Here is a 21,058-nt window from a genome sequence, read left to right on the forward strand (position 1 = left end):
GAATGGAGAGGACCTGCTCAGGTAGTGGGAGTATCGGGTAAAACAGTAGTGTTTAAACATTGGGATTCTATAAGAGAAGTTGCTACAATATTCTCTAAGAGAAGTAGCTAGAATACATGTTACTAGGATTAAAGACTATCACCAGAAATAGAAAAGATACCTAAAATAGATAAAACACACACTGTGAAGGATGAATCCTGTGCATCAAAGGAAGGGAATATAGATAGGCAGGAAGGAAAGGAGATGATAATGGGCTGGAGAAGGAATGCAAATATAAAAGAGACTATAGAAAGAGATTTGGCAGACGAAGCACTGAAAGATGAAGGGGAAAATGAGGTAATAGAAGGTGAGGTAATAGAAGAGACACCCAAATTCAAAAAGGGAAATAGAGTTAGAGCTATACACAAAAATACAGGACACGTAGAAGAACGGACTATATTAAGTCTTGCAGGGAAAAGATCAAGCAAATCTTGGGCTGATTCATACAATGTAGAAGACTCACAATCAGGTGACAAGGGATGGATTAAGTTGGAGAGAAAATAAGATATATGAGGCAGTAAATGACATTTGGATAAAAAATCCATATCTACATGATGGATAGTAACTGAAAAAGTAAAAGGGGGGGGGAGGATATGTAAAGCAAGATTGGTGGCTAGAGGTTTTGAAGAAGAAATGGACGAATGGGAAAAATACGCTCCTACATGCAATGCCAAAATTTTAAAATTTTGTTTGACAGTAATAAAATTGAAAGGTTGGAATTATTTTACGTCAGATGCAAAAACTGCGTATCTATAAGGTGATGAAACACAACGAGAGGTATATTTAAAACCGCCTAGTGAAGATGGTTGGAGTGGGTTATGGAAATTGAAGAAAACTGTTTATGGGCTCAAAGATGCAGCAAAGGCATGGTATTGTAAGGTGGTGCAGGAGCTTAAAGGTGAGAGAAGTAGATTAGAACCTAATATATTCTTTTGGAGGAAAGACAATAAATTGAATGGTATTTTATGGACACATGTAGATGATTTTTGCTATGGAGGAACTGAGGGATTTTTAAAGGAAACAATTGGGAAATTGAAAGGGAAATTGCAAGTAGGAGAACAAGAAAGTAATAGTAGACCATAAAGAAAATGGAATTTGCCTTAATCAGTGGCAGTATATATAAATTCTGTAAGAGAACCAGAAGCTACAAGATTTACAGGTAACAGAGTATTAGGACAAAAGGAGTTAACAGAATATAGATCAGTGATAGGACAGTTGAATTGGGTATCACTACACACCATGCCAGAAATATCATATGCTGTTAGTGAATTAAGCAAAGCTTTTAAAGAAGGAACAACTCGAGATATGAAAAGGATGATTAAAATAAGAAGTAAAACTAAGAGCATAATGGGAGAAGCGATAATAAGTGAGTTAGAAGAAAAGATGTTTTGGGAAGCCTATGCAGATGCTTCATTTGGGAATATTGAAGATGGTCATACACAATTAGGTTGTGACAATCACTGACAGATGGTAAGAGAAGTAGTCCCATATGGTGGAAATCCAGAAAATCCATAGGAGTAGCAAAGTCAACTACTGAAGCAGAGGCTCTGAGTGTGGGGCAGGCAATAGAAGGATTGATATATTTCAAACGTTTGCGGGAAGAGATAGTAGGAGGGAGAAAATTAGAAGCATTGGTTAAAACTGATCGTAAAACACTAATGACTGCAATTAAATCAAGTACAGGAGTAAGTAGTAAGAGATTAAAAATTGATATTGCAGCAATAAGAGAAACAATAGAATCTATAGAAATAAAGGAGATGAGATGAATAAAAGGAAAGCATCAAATAGCTGATTTGTTGACTAAAGCTGGAGTTTCAGGGGAAAATATTAGAAATTGCACAGAGGGTAAAGAATTGGAGAATAATGGAGATTAGAGGGGATTAGGATAAGAAGAGGTTGGAGGGGAGGGAGAAAGATATGTGTGATTATATGTTAGTTTTAGAAGTTTAACCATTATTATTTTATTTTTATTTTCTGCATTAATGAAATGGTGTGAGCATTACAAAATTTATAAAAAGCACATTTAATTTTATAAGATTTTTTATAGCAAAACATTCATCTTTAAAAGTATCTGTTCGTGTTGTGAAGTCATAGGAAGTGACGTCAAAGGATGAAAAATGGTGGGAGGGAGCAAAATGTAAACAAATGCAGGTGGCAGTCTTGAAAAGACTGTGGTGCAGTAAAGAGAGCTCTCTGATGGTTAGGTTGTCAATTTTGGGTTGTAAGTTTGTTTTGTGGTTTTTGTAATTGTAAGCTGGATTCTAAAAGAACAACAATGTGAACGGGTGGATGGATTGCATAATTGTAGCATTTTTGGATGGGTTAGGCTACAAAAACTTTCATATCAAACCTGAGAAGTCATCTTGGGAACATGCAGCACCTCCCAAGGATGGAGCTTCTCCTGTCGAATAGGAGAGATCTCTCCTGGCCATCAATCTAGCAGGAGGAAAGGCAAAAGCAGCCTTCACTTGTTCCCTCTTAACGGACGACCAATCCTCTATCTCTTTAAGTGGCTTTCTTGCAGACGAAGAGGGAACCATCTGAGGTAGGCGCGAACTAGAATCTGCTTAGTTTCTCATAAGAAACGTGGAAGCAGGTGACACTGGAGCAGCTGGCTGGAAGCAAGAGGGGAAGGTTGCCAAAAAATATCTCATCAGGGAAGCATAAGCTGTAGGAGGGGGGTCTGGCACTACTTCTTCCTCCTCTGAAGAAACAGGAGACGGTGCTACTTCTTCCTCCTCTGAAGAAACAAGAGACAAAGTAAGGTCTTGAGAAGGCTTATGTGAAGGGGAAGCCTTATGCAGAAGGCCCAATACATCTTCCAACTGCTTCTTGATATGCTCGAAAGAAGGGTCTTCAAGCACGAGAGCGGGTGACGATGACGTAGGTGTGCGTTCAGTAGAAGTCAGGTGGACAGCTGGCACTGGACACTTTGTGGGAGGCAAGCTGGCTCGAGGTGGGCACTCGGGAGAGCGAGGCGGGTGCTCGGGGGAGCGAGGCAGGGGCTCTGGAGTCCGAGATGGGCGTTTCGGAGTATGAGACAGGTGCTTGAAGACTGGGAAGAGGTCTGGCGAATACTCTGGACGCTCATATGGTTACCCGGAAGAAGAGCATTCTTAGAAGAGCGCTTATGAGCCAAGTGATTAAGTTCACCATGTGAACACTTGGGGGAAGGGCAAATGGGCTGTGCCACGTACTGCAACCCGGTTGCAGACTAGTGGAACAGTTCCTAGTACGCTTTGGAGAAAAGGGAGAGGTGTCTCTATTGTGAAGTCTCTTCAAGAGATAAGATTCACCTGGGAAGTGCCAAAAATGCCTCTTATTAGCACTAGAGTCATTTTTGGAGTCAGACGATAACTAGTGGGCGCTCACAGTGACGCCTTTCCAATGGCGGTCAGAATTACGAAGTGCTGAGTTGGATGAGGGGGCGACTGCCTGTGGGCAAACTCCACTAACCTCATTTGGACCTCCAGTATGCCTGTCTCCTCCCAGGTTCTCGGGAGTGTGACAGTGACCTTTGTCTGGGAGCATCAGCAGGACGGACAGCCACCTCCTCGCCTCCTCCAATGGCACTGACACTGACACTAGCACTGGTTTACACTCTACACTTCATCCAAAAGGACTTTAAGCGATTCACCCGACTTATACACAGTCTTAACTATGAGATCGAATTTATGATCAACTTACTCTCGAGGCTGGCTACAGTTCCAGGATCGAAAGCATGGGAGCCAGGAATAGGAGTTGATGGAGAATTATCAGGACTAAGGATGAGGGATAAGCAAGGGCAGGAGAAGAAGGAATGTTACAGTAAATGAGTTGAATGTTAGTGACAGATTCTACACTCTGAGCTCTACTCTCTATACTTTGAGCTCTACTCTTGGCTCTAGCAGCCATCTTCCTTTTCCTATCTCTATCTAACTTATCCAATGAGACCTGAGAACCAGAACCTTCCATTTCTTCTCATCCCATCCAACACATTCATCAAAAGTGAGATTTACTGAACATTCTTGTCCTCTACATTTTGCACAGTGTATGACTATCGTAGGTTACTTTGGTCATTTGGGTCTTGCAACCCTCCCTACAATACCTAATACTTGATGAACTGGAATCGGACATCGTAAATAGGCTAAGCTGAAAAGCTGCCAAAATAATGGGTACTTCACCAAATCCTTGGGAAAAGCGAAGAAAAAAAACCTCAGATTCAACAACCAAACCATTCATTCTTGACGGTAAAGCTGGCAGAAAAGTAGTGACAATCACTGTTACATGGTACCAATTGTTCCCTGATAGAGGGTGGGGTAGTTACCTAAACTATAAACAAACGAATCGCTACAGCGAGCTTCACATTTCTAACTGCTGCGTGAGTGGAAAGTATAGCTATGCAATTACAGTACTTGGTAAGTTACATACAGTATATGAAAACAGAAAACTAGCACAATAACATACAGGAGAAAACCAGTAAGAAAAAATAAAAATTATTTACATCTGATTGACAACATATGCTCAAGGATATGACAGGGAAAATTACGACAAGAACATAAACATTCCAACAACACCTGTTGGGAAATATGTGATTACAGAGTCCATCTGGGTCAGCCTAGTGTTATTCTGAATGCTGATCGCACCTAACAGCACAAAGATGTAAGCTAACTTTAACAGTAGGTAAGATTTATCCCAAATAACTTACATTAATAATAATACACATCAGGAGAAAAGTAGACAAACCTCTATTTCAATTAGACATCATGAAATGCCACTTACGTGTACTTACTCTGTCAACTCATGTGGCTGCATACCGTGCACGGGGAAGAGCAGGGAATCGTGCGGACATAAAAGCGGAGAATTATCAAGGGTATTAATGGCAGGGGATTGTGCCTCTCCTCGTTCACAAGATCTGCAAGAATAGAAAAAAAAACTATCCTTCATAAAACAGCTCTATTACTACTAAGATAAAGTTTGCTACTCTGTTTAGCTAATGTATGTTTCTAGAAAGAACAAGGAGGGCTCTTGTGGTGTATTTCTAATGCACAGTGCTCTTGCTTGTGGCAGAATTCCAAATGGTAAATTTTTGCACTGCAAGTACATTAGTAGAATGCAAGGAATTTTCATCATCTTGATGAATATTTTTATGTCAGGTTGTCAATTAACAGAGTTAGACTTGAAAGAGTTGTCTATGGTCTCTTCAATCCTCTGTGGAATTTTTTTATCTGGCACAGGAAATCAAGAAGTTAAGAGAGATGTTCCTGTAGCCATAGTAGTTCACAGTTCCAATGAATGTGACCTGCAGAGTCTATATATGCTTACTCATTTATATTCATGAGGTTATATGGAAGTTTTAGATAAATTTTGATACAAAACTTACTACAATACACTGGACAAGCTTCTGAGTAGGTAAAATTGACCAATATATTTTGACTTATCATCATACTAGTACTTCATTTCACTGCTGCACCCATTTTGTTATTTCAATATAAAATATACGTAAATAGCATAGTACTAATTATCAAATATAAGACTTTTGAATCAATACAAGTAAAGGTTACACCTGAAATAAACATAAAATAACATTTTTTCTGACAATTTGGCACCAAATTTCAGCATGCCCTTTCTAAAACACACTAAATAGGCCAAAAATTAAAAACAGCTATTTAAAAAAACACCTTCTTATCTTCCTGACAGAGATTTTCCATACATCTTTTCCACACTATACAATAACATTAAAACATATTTACCTGATATAACTTTTCCAATCTGAGATGAAGTCTCTGGATACCAAGAATACCTTCTTTCCAAGGTCACGTACTGGATGTGGTCTTTTGACTTCCTTGAATAGGTTGGCTAACTGTTTTTTCTGTTGCAGGCCACTCCCACAAGCTCGCTTGGATTCTTCCAACTGAGCCTAATTACAGATGGTGTCATACATTAATATTGAAACATATACAAAGATAAATTTATATCTCTAATGTTAATATATCAGCAAAGCAATTAACCAACTTTCTTTTCAGTTTCATTATTTCCACCATAATGAGCAATGCCTCCAAAACTTTTACTACTGTGCTTTCACTGTTTATCCTTTATAAATTGCTTAGCACTATGTCATTATGTGTGTCTACAAATACATAAGCAGTAGCTACTGATTTATTTAAAAGCAGATGCAGTACATATCTTCAAAAATAAAAGGCAAAATATTTAAATCTTATGCCATAAAAAGAGTAAGACAACTTTTCGTTATTTCATATAAAAATGCAGGATAGCTACATTTTTGTTCAGAACACGTTAGGGCATGACATCAGCTAAATAAAAAATCTGAAAGGAAACATCTCAAAATATAACTGCTACTTTAACTCCAAACGAAAAATAAGAAAAAGCATAAAGAAACTAATAAGTCAGTTACAGATAAATCTCACCAAACATTCAGGACACGAGCTGAAGTCTTCCTGATAGATTGCTGGATGTATTGAGCTGCCACACAACTCCATAATCTCAGCAGCAATAGACATCGAAATTTTGTACATAGTAGCATTTGGAGTCTGAAGATTATGTTGGCACACCAGATCTTCATTGAACAAAAGTAATTCTTTGGTCAATTCTTTGCTATCCTTAACTTTGATACCGTCTACATCCTTAGTTTCACCAGCTTCCTTGCTGGAGTTTTTGTCCTCTTTACCAACTACACTATCACAGACCTTTCCTGCATTGGTGTCTTTTGTCTGATTATCACAGCCATTCACATTATCATTTTCAGGCACACAACTTGTTATATCACAGCTAGAGGAGGTAACAGTTTCCATTTTTTCTTCACAATGATCTCCATTCACATGTTGCGGTCTACTTAACTTACTTCCCTCACCCTCAACTTTGTCACTTTCATCTGATTTCACTTTACTTGAATCACCACAGCCTTCAAGCTCCTCTTCTTCCGTGTCCAATCCATTATCTTTTACATAGGCACTTAATGCTAATCGGGGCCAGTATTCTAATGTTTCTGACCCTATGGTTTGTGTAGCTCTGAAATTCAAGATAATTTTCAATTGCAGATACATAAACTAAATCATCCTATCCCTTAGGCTATAAGGCTGAAAAAATTTGACTTACAATTTCCAGGTCTCCATGCATTAAATATGGAATGGTAATGAAAAGTAATGAAAATAATGATTAAAAACATATATTTTTGATAACATAGCCTCTATTCATCCTCAAAGGAATTAATTACTCCTATGATCCTACCTGGGCTCCATAAGAATGACCAACTGCCAATATCAAACAATTCTCCTAGTTGGTCTTGGCTTGAATAGTGCATGTGATTGGACACGCTGATATAGTACCAAAGAACTCAAAGCAAGAGGGTTCTCTCCCTTACCTACAACAATTACCCAGTCATCCCTTCATCCTTTTCACACAGATGTGACAACAGTGCACGAGTTGGCCAAATACCCATTACTCTGTCTGTGCAGTAAACAGATGCATCACAGGTCACTCCAGAACAATTGTACTTTCAAGTCAATGGCCCCTATTGGCTTGTTCCATATGAATAGCTTTCATCTTCTGAATAATAATAACAATAATAATATTTTGTTCAATATGATGGCAGCCTTGGTTGCATTAATCTTGTAGATTATTCATTCAACTCTTCTAATTAGTCTTTTTTTCTTCTTCAGCAACAGAATTAAGTAGTGCCAAAGTTCATTGAAGGGATTTTTATTTATAAAAATATCCAAATGTCAGTGGTTAATGGAAATTCCGAGGGCGGGCTCCAAAAAACAAGTGCAGGGGTTGTCAGTGCTTCTGGGATCGTAGGTATTGCAACATGTTTCGGAAGGTCTTCTTCCTTCTTCAAGCAGAAGCTGGATGAATTGATAGGACTCTGGTTTCGCCTTTTTATATCAGCTGTGGGTGCTGGTCACAGTCTGCTTTTTGATTGGCTGAAAGAGCGCTGATTTTTGATTGGCCAAGAGAGCACTGACATCACTGGGCATGGTCTTCTCCCATTGGTTGGCGGTTTCTCGGCCTTAATCTCAGAGCATAGTGGCTGCTGTGATGCCCTATGGTTCGTATGATGCACCCTGTGGAGGAATGCGTGTATAGTTTCATTAAGGTCACGTCCTCCGTCAGGGGCTTCTTCAGGAGGGTCTTGCTCATTGCTGCTGTTCTCAACGTCCTGCTGGGATGTTCCGATAGTTACGCTTTCAGGGGGCACTGTGATAGGGCATCGTGTCGCTGTCAGAAGCAGATAGGTTTCTTGCGTAATATTAATACTAGGTTTTTCTGCTCCTATATGCAGTGCCTCTAGTGTCCATACTCTTCGGTGGTCAGGGGCTTGATCTATTATTTTGAAGCAATTGATAAGACCAACGTGGTGTACTGGTACAAATGTCCTTCGCGAGGATTCCCTGCGACCTACATCAGAATGACCACCATGCATCTTTCGAAATGGATTTCCTGTCATGCCCAAGAGGGGGGGTCATTTTCAACCATGCTAAAGACGCTCACAACCTTCGTGTCCAGTGTAGTGATATTATCAATTACTTCAAAATAATAGATCAAGCCCCTGACCACCAAAGACTATGGATACTAGAGGCACTGCAGATAGAAGCAGAAAATCCTAGCATTAATACTACACAAAAAACCTATCTGCTTCCAACAGCGACACGACACCCTACCACAGGACGTTGAGAGCAGCAGCAACGAGCAAGACCCTCTTGACAAAGCCCCTGACAGAGGATGTGACCTTAATGAAACCATACATGCATTCCTCCATAGGGCACGTCTTTCGAACCACAGGGCATCACAGAGCAGCCACTATGCTCTGAGATTAAGGCTGAGAAACCGCCAACCAATGGGAGAAGACCATGCCCAGTGATGTCAGCACTCTCTTGGCCAATCAAAAATTATCGCTCTTTCTACCAATCAAAAAGCAGACCGTGACCAGCGCCTGGCCCCAAACGCTGATATAAAAAAAGGGAACCCAGAGTCCTACCAATTCATCCAGCTCCCGCCTGAAGAAGGAAGAAGACCTTCCAAACATGTTGCAATACCTACGATCCCAGAAGCACTGACAACCCCTGCACTTGTTTTTTGGACCCCGCCCTTGGAATTTCCATTAATCATTGACATTTGGATATTTTTATATATAAAAATCCCTGTAATGATCTTTGGCACTTTACTTAATTCTGCTGCTGAAGAAGAAAAAAGACTAATTAGAAGAGTTGAATGAATAATCTACAAGATTAATGCAACCAAGGCTGCCATCATATTCAACAAAACATGTCTGAAAGAGGGCCTATACCCAAAATAATAATAATAATAATAATAATAATAATAATAATAATAATAATAATAATAATAATACAGTAAACACCCCGTATCTGCGGGGGATGCGTACCACAACTCCCTGCGAATAGTTAACACCATCCCTTAAAAATATTATAACTGCTTCTCTTGAAAGTTCAAATACCAAATGTATACCTTAAACTAGCATCCTACATCATACCTTAAACTATTATACTGTATTAATTTTTAGAGAGAGAGAGAGAGAGAGAGAGAGAGAGAGAGAGAGAGAGAGAGAGAGAGAGAGAGAGAGAGAGAGAGAGAGAGAGAGAGAGAGAGATTTTTTAGTATCCTTTGTAGTGGTATTTTGACCACCAAGCAGGTAACATATTTGACTGTGAGTGGGCAACACTTCCTCCCCTACTGGTCAATATGTCAAAATAATTGACAGTTAGATTACAACGCCCCCTCGCTTCAAGCTTTCAGAAAAGACTGGGAATCGATATGTTTTCTTTTAAAATTTTACATAATTTACTAAAGAAATTCACAAATGTTGTAATTACAGCATGGAAAATATGAAAAAATTAATAACAAAGGAACATAACATTTACCTATAAAAATGACTTTTTATGATAAAATAAGATTTTATATATATTTACCTAGTAATTACATAGCTAACAGTTCCTATTAACCAGCAGCTAAAATTTTGAAATCCGCAGTAGCGATTCTTTTGTTTACATTACGGTGTAGGAAACTGACCCCGCCCACTTTTGGGAAAAGAGGGAACAACTGAGCAGAGTTCAATATGTTTATGCCCAAAGTCCATGTGAGGGGAGGTGGGTGGGCTCCCATTCTGTAATTACTTGGTAAGATATATAAAATCTTATTTTTTTTATCATAAAAATGTAATTTTTATGTGAATAACTTACCAAGTACTGTATTTACAAAGCTGATTCCCACACTGACAGGAGGTGGGATGCATGGGCTGTACTTCCCCTAAACATTAAAATAAAAGTAATGAATTAAGGGAATTAACACCTGCTAGCATTGCAAGAAATGCTCATTGTTTCCTTACCTGGTAAGAGAGTCACAGCAGTTAGTTACTGTCTCTGGTTGTGCACTCATCTTAACTGTAGAGACATGGCTGTATGGCCAAGGGTCGTCTGCTGCATCAGTGGGGGCTTCACAGCGAAGGATATTTCTGAATGCTAAATGTAGTATCAAGAAAAATTGGCCCTGCCCAGGGCACAGTACCATACAAAAGCAGAAAATACAACTGTTACCTACACCACAAAACATTAAAAAACACCACCACCTACCACTAAAAAGACTGGTGGGTATCCAAGTAAAACATAACCCCTGACTCCCCAAGAGCTCTAAACCATTAACCAAGGCGAAGAGACGAGGAAGGAGGGAATGCTTCCTATACTCCCTCCCCCAATACCATGCCAGCCATTGACAGAGGTCCTAGGGTACTTTAATCGTTAAAAGTAGTTTCCACAACTCGGAGGTAATGCGAAGCAAATATGGACCTGCACCTCCAGTAAGTTGCTTGAAGTATTGTAGAGAGTGAGAGATTGTATCTAAAAGCTAATGAAGTTGCCACGGATCTGACTTCAAGCACTCTTACTTTCAAGATGGGACAACCCTCCTCTCTGAATTGCAAGTGTGCTTCACGAATAGTATCCCTCAAGGAGAAGGACAGAGCATTCTTGTAAGAGGATAATATGGGTCTTTGACTGAAGCCCAGAGGTTGCTAGATGAACCCCTAATCTTCTCCGTCCTGAGAAGGTAGAACTTTAGGGCTCTTACTGGGCAAGGTACCCTCTCGATCTCTTCTGGTCCAAGTGTGCCTGCCAGTCCTTTAATGCTGAAGGAACGAGGCCAGGGGTTGTTTGGGTTCTCGTTCTGAGCGAGAAATCCCAAAACAAAGGAGCAGAGTGCATCACCTCCTGAAAAGCTGATCCCCTTGCCAACGGCCTGAATTTCACCAACTCTCTTGGCTGTTGATAAGGCTACTAAAAATAGTCTTCTTCATTAAATTTCTGAATAAGGCTACATTCAGGGGCTTGAACGAGGGCCCGAAGAGCCACTTTAGGTGTACGTCCAGATTCCCAGAAACAAGTTCTGAGTGCTTTTGTTTCTTAGTGTCAAAGGACCTAGTGAGGTCTAAAAGGTCTTGATTTGAGGATATGCCTAGATCCCTATGTCTGAACACAGAGCTCAGCATTGCCCTGAAACCTTTTATGGTCGAAGAGGATAAATTCTTCGAGTTCCTCAAGAATAAAAGAAAGTCTGCAATCTCTGTCAAAGTTGTCTTAGAAGAAAAGTTTCTATTACTTTTGCACCAACTTTGGAAAACTGACCACTTGCTCTGGTAGACGTTAGCTGAGATTCGACATCCGCACTTTGAAATAGCTTCCGCAGCTTCTCTCAAAAAACCCTTTGCTCTGAGGAGTCTTTTGATAGTTTGAATCCTGTCAGAGCCAGTGAAGACAAACCTTGATGAAAGTGCCTGAAGTGGGGTTGTCTGAGAAGCTTTTTCTTCTGAGGGAGGAGTCTTGGAAAAGGGATTTTGACAAAGGAAAAATCTATTTCTGAGGGAGGCCCTGTGTCACCTGGTGAAATTCCTATCAAGCACGAATTTCCAGGTATAGATTGCTAAATATACCAGAGAAAAAAGCTATCAGGAAATGCTGGGGTTACTACCCCCAGATCGAACATCTATTATGGAATAGACGTCGGTATAGGTAAGGGTGAGTGATTGTTGTCACTGCCACAGGACTGCACTCTGTAGATATCCCAATGACAAAACCCCCGGAACGTGAGGAGCCGATCTAATGCCCGCACTCACCTGCCCGCCAACCGACGACCCCAGCGCCATCTGTACTCATTCCAGGCTAGCACCCTCCACAAGCTTGGTATGCCTACTCGGGGAGGGAAATCTAGACCCTGGGAGGGTCACCGGGTGACACAGGGCCTCCCTCAGAAACAGATTTTTCCTTTGTCAAAATCCCTTTTCTGAGCTCGTCCCTGTGTCAGCCGGTGAAATTATGACAGAGAATCATACTAAGCTTTGGTGAAAATTTAAAAGGAGCGAATAGTTAGGTGAACATGTATAAAAACACTATTACTGAAAATAGTTTTAATTATCCCTCAAAACATGATTAAATACCAAGGGTATAGGCAGATAAACTGAGTTATAACTAGGGATACAATTAATATCACAGTAAAGGACATGAGAAACCACTATGTACATAAATAATACTATAATGGGAAGGTACTAAGACTAAATAAACGACAGAAAAATTTATAAAGGTACCTCCGGCTTAAAACTAAATTACAGTAAACATAACAAGCTGCAAAGTTAAAAACTAACACCGCAAAATTGTACATCATAATATGAGGAGCCAAGCTGTGAAGCATGTCTGGTCCAGGAGAAAATGGCAGGGCAAGTAAATGAGGCAGGCGGGCAGGGGGGGAGAGGATAGGGATTAAAGGTTAATTTTAAGGTGGAGGGACAATGCTCCCTACAGCCAACGCAGGGAACTTCAGAGCTTCCAGTGATTTCAGATAGAGGCATTTGAACACTGATGGAGATTTCCAGCCCGTGTACTTCTTAAGCTCATCAAAATTCATAGTATGAAAATAATTAGTGGAGGTAGCCACTGCTTGGATATCATGAACCTTAGGGACTGAATCCGGATTAGCTTGCTTAATGAAGTACAGAATTTGTTGTCTTATAGCCTTTAAAGAAAGCGTTCCTCCTTTTTCCCTGATAAAAAGAGGACCAGACAAACACTGAGAAGTTCTCCGTAAATAGGCCCTAAAGGTAGCGACTGGACATAAAGACAGGTCTTGTGGAAGAGGAACAACCTTCCAGGGGGACCACCTATCCTGAGGGTCTTCATTTTTGCTAAGAACCTTTGATCTGGGGAAAGCAGAACTTCTCCTGACGGAGAAAATCCACATGATTCGCACCTCTAGAGAGAGCAGACAGTTCTGATATTCTGGCACCTGAAGCTAGACTAATTAGGAACAATGTCTTCCTTAACAGATTCAAATAAGAACATTGATCGTTATTAGTTTCTGAGGCTAATTTTAGAACATCGTTAAGAAACCAGGAAACCGTATGTGGACAGGTCGCTGGTCTCAAACGAAGCGCATGCTCTGGGAATGGATGAAAATATGAATCTGTTAAATCAATCTTAAAGCCATGCAAAAACACCTTTTTCAAAGCTGATTTCGCTGTGGTAATGGTGGCCGGAGCCAGACCTTTTTCAAACAGTGATCTAAAGAATGATATTGCCAAATTGGTGGTCATGACTTGAGCTTCAGATTCCTTCAAAAAAGATGCTAACTTTTTAACTGCTGAACCGTACTGTCTGAGGGTAGAATCTCTTTTATCTGATTCCAGAAACAGAGTATTAACGGGATCAATATCCGCACCTCTCTGAGCGGCGAATTTCATAAAGTCCATATAAGCCAGGGCATTCAGAATTCTTGAGGAAGCTGACACAGTCCGTGTTTGCACTACTTAAGTCAGCTGTGGCTTGGGTTTTGATGACACCGTAGTTTGAGCTCCAGAAGAAAAGGGAACCAATTGCTCTTCGGCCAGTTGGGAGCTACCAGGGCCACTTGACCTTTGAATGACCTGAGCTTGTGCAACACCTTTAACAGCAGGTTTATTGGCGGAAAAGATAGATTTTCAGCCATTTGTTCCAGTCCACTGACATTGCGTCCGTAGCGTAAGCTCGAGGATCCAGGTTGGGAGCAACATAACAAGGGAGTTTGTGATTGCTCTCCGTGGCAAACAAGTCCACCTGAAGGTCCGGAACCTGATGGCATATCCATCTGAAAGAAGCTACGTCCAGGGACCATTCTGACTCCAGCGGAGTTGCCCTGGACAGGAGTCTGCAATGACATTCCGGACTCCTGCTAGATGGGTAGCTGATAGGTGCCAGCCGTGCTTCTCCGCCAGGGAGAAAATGGCTATCATCACTTGGTTTATCCGACTCGATTTGGAACCCCTCTGTTTATGCAATGTACCACTACTGCGCTGTCCAGCACCAGCCTGATATGAATCTGGTTGGTGGGGCAAAGTTTTTTCAGAGTTACAAACGCTGCCATTGCCTCCAAAATGTTTATGTGGAATTAACGGAACAGAGTGGACCATGTACCCTGTACCTTTTCTTTTGGTGAGTACCCTCCCCAGCCGCTTAACAAAGCGTCTGTGTGGCATTATTAGAGCAGGGGAAGGGAATTGAAGGGGAACTGACTTTGAAAGACCCTTGACTGTGGACCACGGCCGGAGTCTTTTCCTCAGCACCGGAGGAATTAAAGACACCTTGTCCCTGAGCTTGACATTGGCTCGTCTCCACCACACTCTGTTTATGTCTTTCAGTTTTGCTTTTAGGAGCCGGTCTGTTACGGATGCAAACTGAAGAGAACCCAGGATTCTTTCTTGCGTTCTGCGAGAGGCTTTCCTGCCTTTGAGGAATTGCCTGGTGGCTTTGGCTATTTCTCTCCGTTTGGCTGGCGGAATAGACAGCTTGTGCGAAACCAGATCCCATTGGATACCCAGCCACTGAAATCGAGCCTCCGGAGTTAGGCGGGACTTCGCCCTGTTTATCTGAAAGCCTAGGGATTCCAGAAACTCGATCACCATGGCCGTAGCTCTCCGGCACTCCCCGGCGTTGGATGCCCAGATTATCCAATCGTCCAGGTATGCGGCCAGCGATATCCCCCGGGACTGTAACTGCTGCACTACCGTGTCCGCCAGCTTTGTGAAAATTCTGGGTGCTATGTTGAGCCCGAATGGCATGACCCTGAAGGAGTAGGCTTGTTTCCCCAGTCTGAAACTGAGGAAGGGAGAGAAGTTCCACGCAATCGGGACGTGATAATATGCGTCTGAAAGATCTATAGAGGTGGTGACGGCTCCATGAAGAAGTAGAGTCTGTACCTGCGCAATTGTAAGCATGCAAAATTTGTCGCATTGTATGTAAAGATTGAGACACGAGAGATCCAAGATTACCCTTTGTTGACTGGAGTCTTTCTTGGGAACACTGAACAGTCTGCCCTGAAATTTCAGGTGTCTCACTTTCTTTATGGCCCTCTTTTTGGAGTAATTCCGCCAAAGTCCCGCAGAGCTTTGGAAGACGGCTGATGAAATCTGATCAGAGGGGAGGGCCCTGATCCAACTCCACCCCAAACCTTTGGAGACTATACTGTGGGCCCACGGACTGAAGGTCCACTGGTCCCTGAACAGGTGAAGTCTGCCGCCCACCTGACTGGTCTCACTGGGAAGGTGCAGGTTTGCCTCCTCTACCTCGGCCTCCTCTCCCCCGGGAAAGGGGTCACACGGCAGCCTTGCCTCTGAAGGAGGCCCTTGCTCTACTCCCCCTTGCGCCCCTGTAAAGGCCTCGAAACGACCCCTGGCCTTCATAGGAGGGGTTGTATACCGGAGACGTCACGAAGGAGGGCGCGGCAAGGGAGTGCTGAGCTGGCTGCACCAGCATGAACTGTTGAGGTTGGGCCTTAGAGGTAGAAGGCTGGCAAACTTGCGAGACAGGTACAGCTTGGACAACAGCCTGCTGGTGTTGTCTTCTGTGCCTCCTGTATCTCTTGCCAGGTCTATTTTGAGGGCCGGCGGACTCTGGGGTTTTCCTTTTAAAAGCGGGGATACCCCAGCGGGAGTGCAGACTCTGATTTGCCCTGGTTGCCTCAGCCAGGACATTATTGACTTCTTCCGGGAAGAGACTAGCTCCCCAGAAGGAGCTTTTCATGAGCTTGTTAGGCTCATGTCTTATGGTAGCGTCGGCGAAGATGTATTTGCAGCAGTTCATCCGCACTACCATGAAGTCAAACAAGTCCGCCTGAAATCCCGTGAAAAGATGGTAGGTATAATCAAAGAAAGCTTGAGAAAGATGAAAGATGATGAGGAAGTGGATTGGTCAATAGCATTAAGATGGGTAGTGAGTGCTAGGAACTGCTTAATAAATAATGGTAATAAATAATGGTGGTTTCTCCCCTAACCAATTAGTATTTGGAAAAAACCCTTCTTTGCCAAATTTAATGTGAGAAGAAGGTTCAAGTCCTGCAAGCAGAGAGAGAGGTATGGAAGAAAGCATAGTAGTGATACACTGGATGCAATGCATGAGGCCAAAGAAGTGTTTATCAAAAATGAATCTTGTAATAAAATAAGAATTGCTTTAAACAAATATGTCAGAGAACATAAATTTGAAGAAGCAGTAGTGGGAGATGAGGTATTCTATAAGAGAGAAAATGAAAATGAATGGAGAGGACCTGCTCAGGTAGTGGGAGTATCGGGGAAAACAGTAGTGGTTAAACATGGGGATTCTCTAAGAGAAGTAGCTAGAGTACATGTTACTAGGATTCAAAGACTATCACTAGAAAAAAGAAAAAATACCTAAAACAGACAAAACACACACTGTGAAGGATGAGTCCCTTGCATCAAATGAAGGGAATATAGCTAGGCAGGAAGGTAATGAGATTATAATGGGCTGGAGAAGGAATGCAGGTATATAAGAGACTGTAGAAAGAGATTTGGCAGAGGAAACACTGGAAGATGAAGGGGAAAGTGAGGTAATAGAAGAAGAAAGTGAGGTAATAGAAGATGAGTTAACAGAAGAGGTACCCAATTTCAAAAAGGGAAATAGAGTTAGAGCTACAGTAAACCCCCTGTATTCACAGTCTCACAATTTGCGGACTCACCTATTCGCGGATTTCTCTGTGAAACATATATACAGACAGTCCCCGGCTGATGACTGGTCCGGCTTACGACATTCCGAGGTTATGACGCTTTTCGAATATATTCATCAGAAATAATTTCCTGGTTTATGACACATGTTCTGGGGTTACGACGCGCCTTACACCGATCCTACGGAAGAAATATGGCTCCAAAACGGCAGAATAATAAAAATTTGGAGGTTTTTTTGATGAAAAACTCAATAAAAATGCAGTTTACATCATTTTCAATACACCCAATGCATTAAATATAAGGTTTTCTTAGGATTTTTGACAACTTTCGACGATTTTTCGGTTTACAATGATTTTCAGTTTACGACGTGGCGGAAAAACGGAACCCCCGTCGTAAACCGGGGACAGCCTGTGCACATTATCTGTGAAAAATTCACCCATTTGCAGTATTTTTCACTGAGAAATATTCACTAATTACTGTATTTTCACACCATTTTCATGACTAAATGCATTTTTTGTGATAAAACTATTAAAATAATCAGGTATAAGCACTTTTAGAGGGTTTTTTATGTTTAAACTATCAAAAAGGGATTTTGACAAAGGAAAAATCTATTTCTGGGTGAAGGCCTGTGTCGCTCAGTGAAATGTCCCTATACAGCACACATTTCTAGGTATAAGTATTGCTAGATATATCAGAGAAAAAAGCCAATAGGATGCCAGAGTTACTACCTCTGGATCGATACATCCTTATAGGATGTCGGTATGTCATCTAGGAGCGAGTGGAAGCCACTACCACAGACACTTAACCCAATAGACTCCTCCTCACCAAAACCCCTCTGCCTAAGAGGTGCCGATCTGACGGTCCCACCACCACTACTACTAATTCTACCCACAATGCACCATCCCGAAATAGCACCCAAGCTTTTTGGCTAGATCAGGTGGGAAATATAGAGAGGGAAGGGTTCACTGAGCGACACAGGCCTTCACCCAGAAATAGATTTTTCCTTTGTCAAAATCCCTTTTCTGGGCTTGTCCTGTGTCACTGAGTGAAATAGTAGCAGAGAATTGACCAAAGAAGCTTGTAAATTTAAAAGGATTAATGTATTAAGGATAAAATAAAATTTTTATTTTAAATATGCTTTTACTAATCCAGAAAAGCAAATATAAAAATAAATTAGTACAAAAGGACTATAACTGACTTAATTAATGCAAATTAATGTGGTTACAATCTTAAGATTAATAAACAAACTAGTAACCATCACCTATAAAACAATATTTAGTGAAAACTTAACAACTAAGGTGATAAAGCAAAGACAGGAATGGATTGAGAAGCAACCCAAACCCAGACAACAAGATAGGAAGGACGGGAATACAAGCGAGGCAGGTAGGTGAGAGGTACCAACTGGTAGGGCAAGCAAAATACAAAACAATTACAATTACAATTTACCAACAATAAAATATTATTAAACAATATTAGGCTGACTCTGGGGAAACAATGTTCCCTGCAGCGACAGCAGAAAACTTCAAAGCCTCCAAGGATTTGAGATAATGACGTTTAAAGACTCTAGGGGATTTCCAGCCCATATATTTTTTAATTTCCTCAAAATTCATGTGTTGAAAATAATTAACTGAGGTGGCTACAGCCCGGATATCATGGACCTGGGGGATTGAATCCGGATTAGCTTGTTTAATAAAATAAAGTATTTGTTGTCTAATGCCATTCAAGGAAATGGTTCCACCATTTTCTCTAACAAAAAGTGGACCTGAAGACCTCTGAGAGGTTCTCTCTAGATAGGCTTTTAATGTGACCACCGGACATAAGGAGGGATCTTCTAAAAGGGGTATTATCTTCCAGGGAGACCACCTAATTAGAGGATCTTCATTATTTGCTAAAAACATTTGATCTGGAGAGAGTAGAACTTCTCCTGATGGGAGGAAATCCACATGATTCGGCTCTCTAGAAAGGGCTGACAGTTCAGAGATTCTAGCTCCTGAAGCCAGGCTAATTAAAAACAAAGTTTTTCTAAGAAGAGTCGAATAAGGGCGAAGACTCATTATGTGTGTCTGAGGCTAACTTTAATACATCATTTAAAAACCAAGAAACCGTTTTAGGACAGGTTGTTGGTCTAAGACGGGCACAAGCTTTAGGAATAGATGAAAAGTATGAATCCGTCAGATCAATATTAAATCCCCATAGGAATACTTTCTTTAAGGCAGATTTAGTTGTAGTAATGGTACTAGCTGCCAGACCTTTATCAAAAAGGGCTTTAAAAAATGAGATTGCAAGATTTGTAGTCATAGTATGAACGTCTGACTCTTTCAGAAAGTTAGCAAGTTTTTAACTGCTGAATCATACTGACGAAGAGTAGACTCTCTCTTATCTGATTCCAAAACATTGTGTTTTGAGGATCAACTTTAGCATTTTTTCTGAGCCGTAAACTTCATGAAATCCATAAAGTTAGGGCATTCAGCATTCCTGAGGAAGCTGACACAGTCTGAGTTTGTACTACTTGGGTTAACATTGGATGAGGAATTTGCAAGGCTCTGAGTTTCAACTCTAACAGAAGGGGAAACCAATTGCTCTTCGGCCAGTTGGGGGCTACTAAGGCTATTTGACCTTTGAATGACCTGAGTTTGTGTAAAACTTTCCACAGAAGATTTACTGGAGGAAACAGATAGACTTTCTGCCATCTGTTCCAGTCTATTGACATTGCGTCTGTAGCATAAGCCCGAGGGTCCAGGTTCAGAGCTATATAACATGGGAGTTTGTGATTTGATTCTGTGGCAAACAGGTCCACCTGAAGCCCTGGAATCTTTTGGCAAATCCAATCGAAGGATTTCTTGTCCAGAAACCATTCCGATTCCAGGGGAGTCGTTCTTGACAGAGAATCTGCAATCACGTTCCTCACTCCTGACAGATGTGTGGCTGACAAGTGCCAATGGTTTTTCATTGCTAATGAAAAGATTGCTATCATTACATGATTTATGTGACTTGTCTTGGAACCTCCCCTGTTCAGACAATGAACTATCACTGCACTGTCCAGGACTAATCTGACATGTATGTTCCTGGCCGGACGTAAGCATTTCAGAGTCAAGAAAACTGCCATTGCTTCCAGAATGTTTATGTGGAAGTGACGAAAGTGGCTCGACCAGAGTCCTTGAACCTTTTTGTATTGTGAGTAACCTCCCCAACCGGTCAGAGATGCGTCCGTGTGGACGATCAGGGCTGGAGGGGGAAATTGTAAAGGAATCGATTTGGAAAGACCTTTGACCGTTGTCCAGGGGCGAAGTCTTTTCTTTAAGACTGGAGGTATGAGGGAGACTTTGTCTCTGAATTTGCAATTGGCTCGACTCCGCCACACTCCATTTATGTCCTTCAGTTTTGCTTTGAGGAGAAGGTCTGTTACGGACGCAAACTGAAGAGAACCCAGGATTCTTTCTTGAGTGCGACGAGAGGCTCGTTTGCACTTGAGAAACTGTCTTGTTGCTTTGGCTATCTCTTTGCATTTTGCTGGGGGAATTGAAAGTTTGTGGGTACTTAAGTCCCACTGAATGCCCAGCCACTGAAATTTGTCCGCCGGGTTAGGACGAGATTTCTTTGTGTTTATATGAAAACCCAGATACTCTAGGAACTGAATGACTAACTTGGTCGACTTCCGACATTCGGAGTCGTTGGAAGCCCAGATTAGCCAATCGTCCAGATAAGCCACGACCTTGATGCCTTGAGATCTCAGTTCCTGCACCACGGCTTCTCCCAGTTTGGTGAAGATCCTGGGCGCTATATTTAGTCCGAAAGGCATCACTCTGAACGAGTAAGCCTGTCTTCCCAGTCTGAATCCCAGATAAGGGGAGAAGTTTCTTGCTATTGGAACATGATAATAGGCGTCTGTAAGATCTATAGAGGTGGTGACGGCCCCACGGGGAAGCAAGGTCCGTACTTGAGAGACGGTCAACATACGGAACCTGTCGCATTGAATGTAAGAGTTTAGAGTTGATAGGTCTAAAATCACTCTTCTCTTGTCTGAGTCTTTCT

At 41.5% G+C, this 21,058-nt stretch overlaps 1 protein-coding gene across 3 annotated transcripts in view; it reads right to left on the bottom strand.

The window, feature by feature from the left end:
• The window catches only part of LOC136828427 (ubiquitin carboxyl-terminal hydrolase 48-like), a 487,389-nt gene that overhangs the window by 189,511 nt on the left and 276,820 nt on the right, over positions 1-21,058 (bottom strand). For 2 of the 3 annotated variants that reach the window (XM_067086475.1, XM_067086474.1), the window contains exons 12-14: positions 6,447-7,047; positions 5,772-5,938; positions 4,811-4,933 (exon numbers count right to left, since the gene is read on the bottom strand). In XM_067086475.1, the coding sequence (XP_066942576.1) occupies positions 4,811-4,933; positions 5,772-5,938; positions 6,447-7,047 (891 nt within the window). Of the gene's footprint in view, positions 1-4,800; positions 4,934-5,771; positions 5,939-6,446; positions 7,048-21,058 lie in introns of all 3 variants that reach the window. The other variant, XM_067086476.1, reaches the window with a different exon arrangement.

Source organism: Macrobrachium rosenbergii, chromosome 42 (assembly GCF_040412425.1).
Source record: "Macrobrachium rosenbergii isolate ZJJX-2024 chromosome 42, ASM4041242v1, whole genome shotgun sequence".
In the NCBI taxonomy this organism is placed as follows: Eukaryota; Metazoa; Arthropoda; class Malacostraca; order Decapoda; family Palaemonidae; genus Macrobrachium; species Macrobrachium rosenbergii.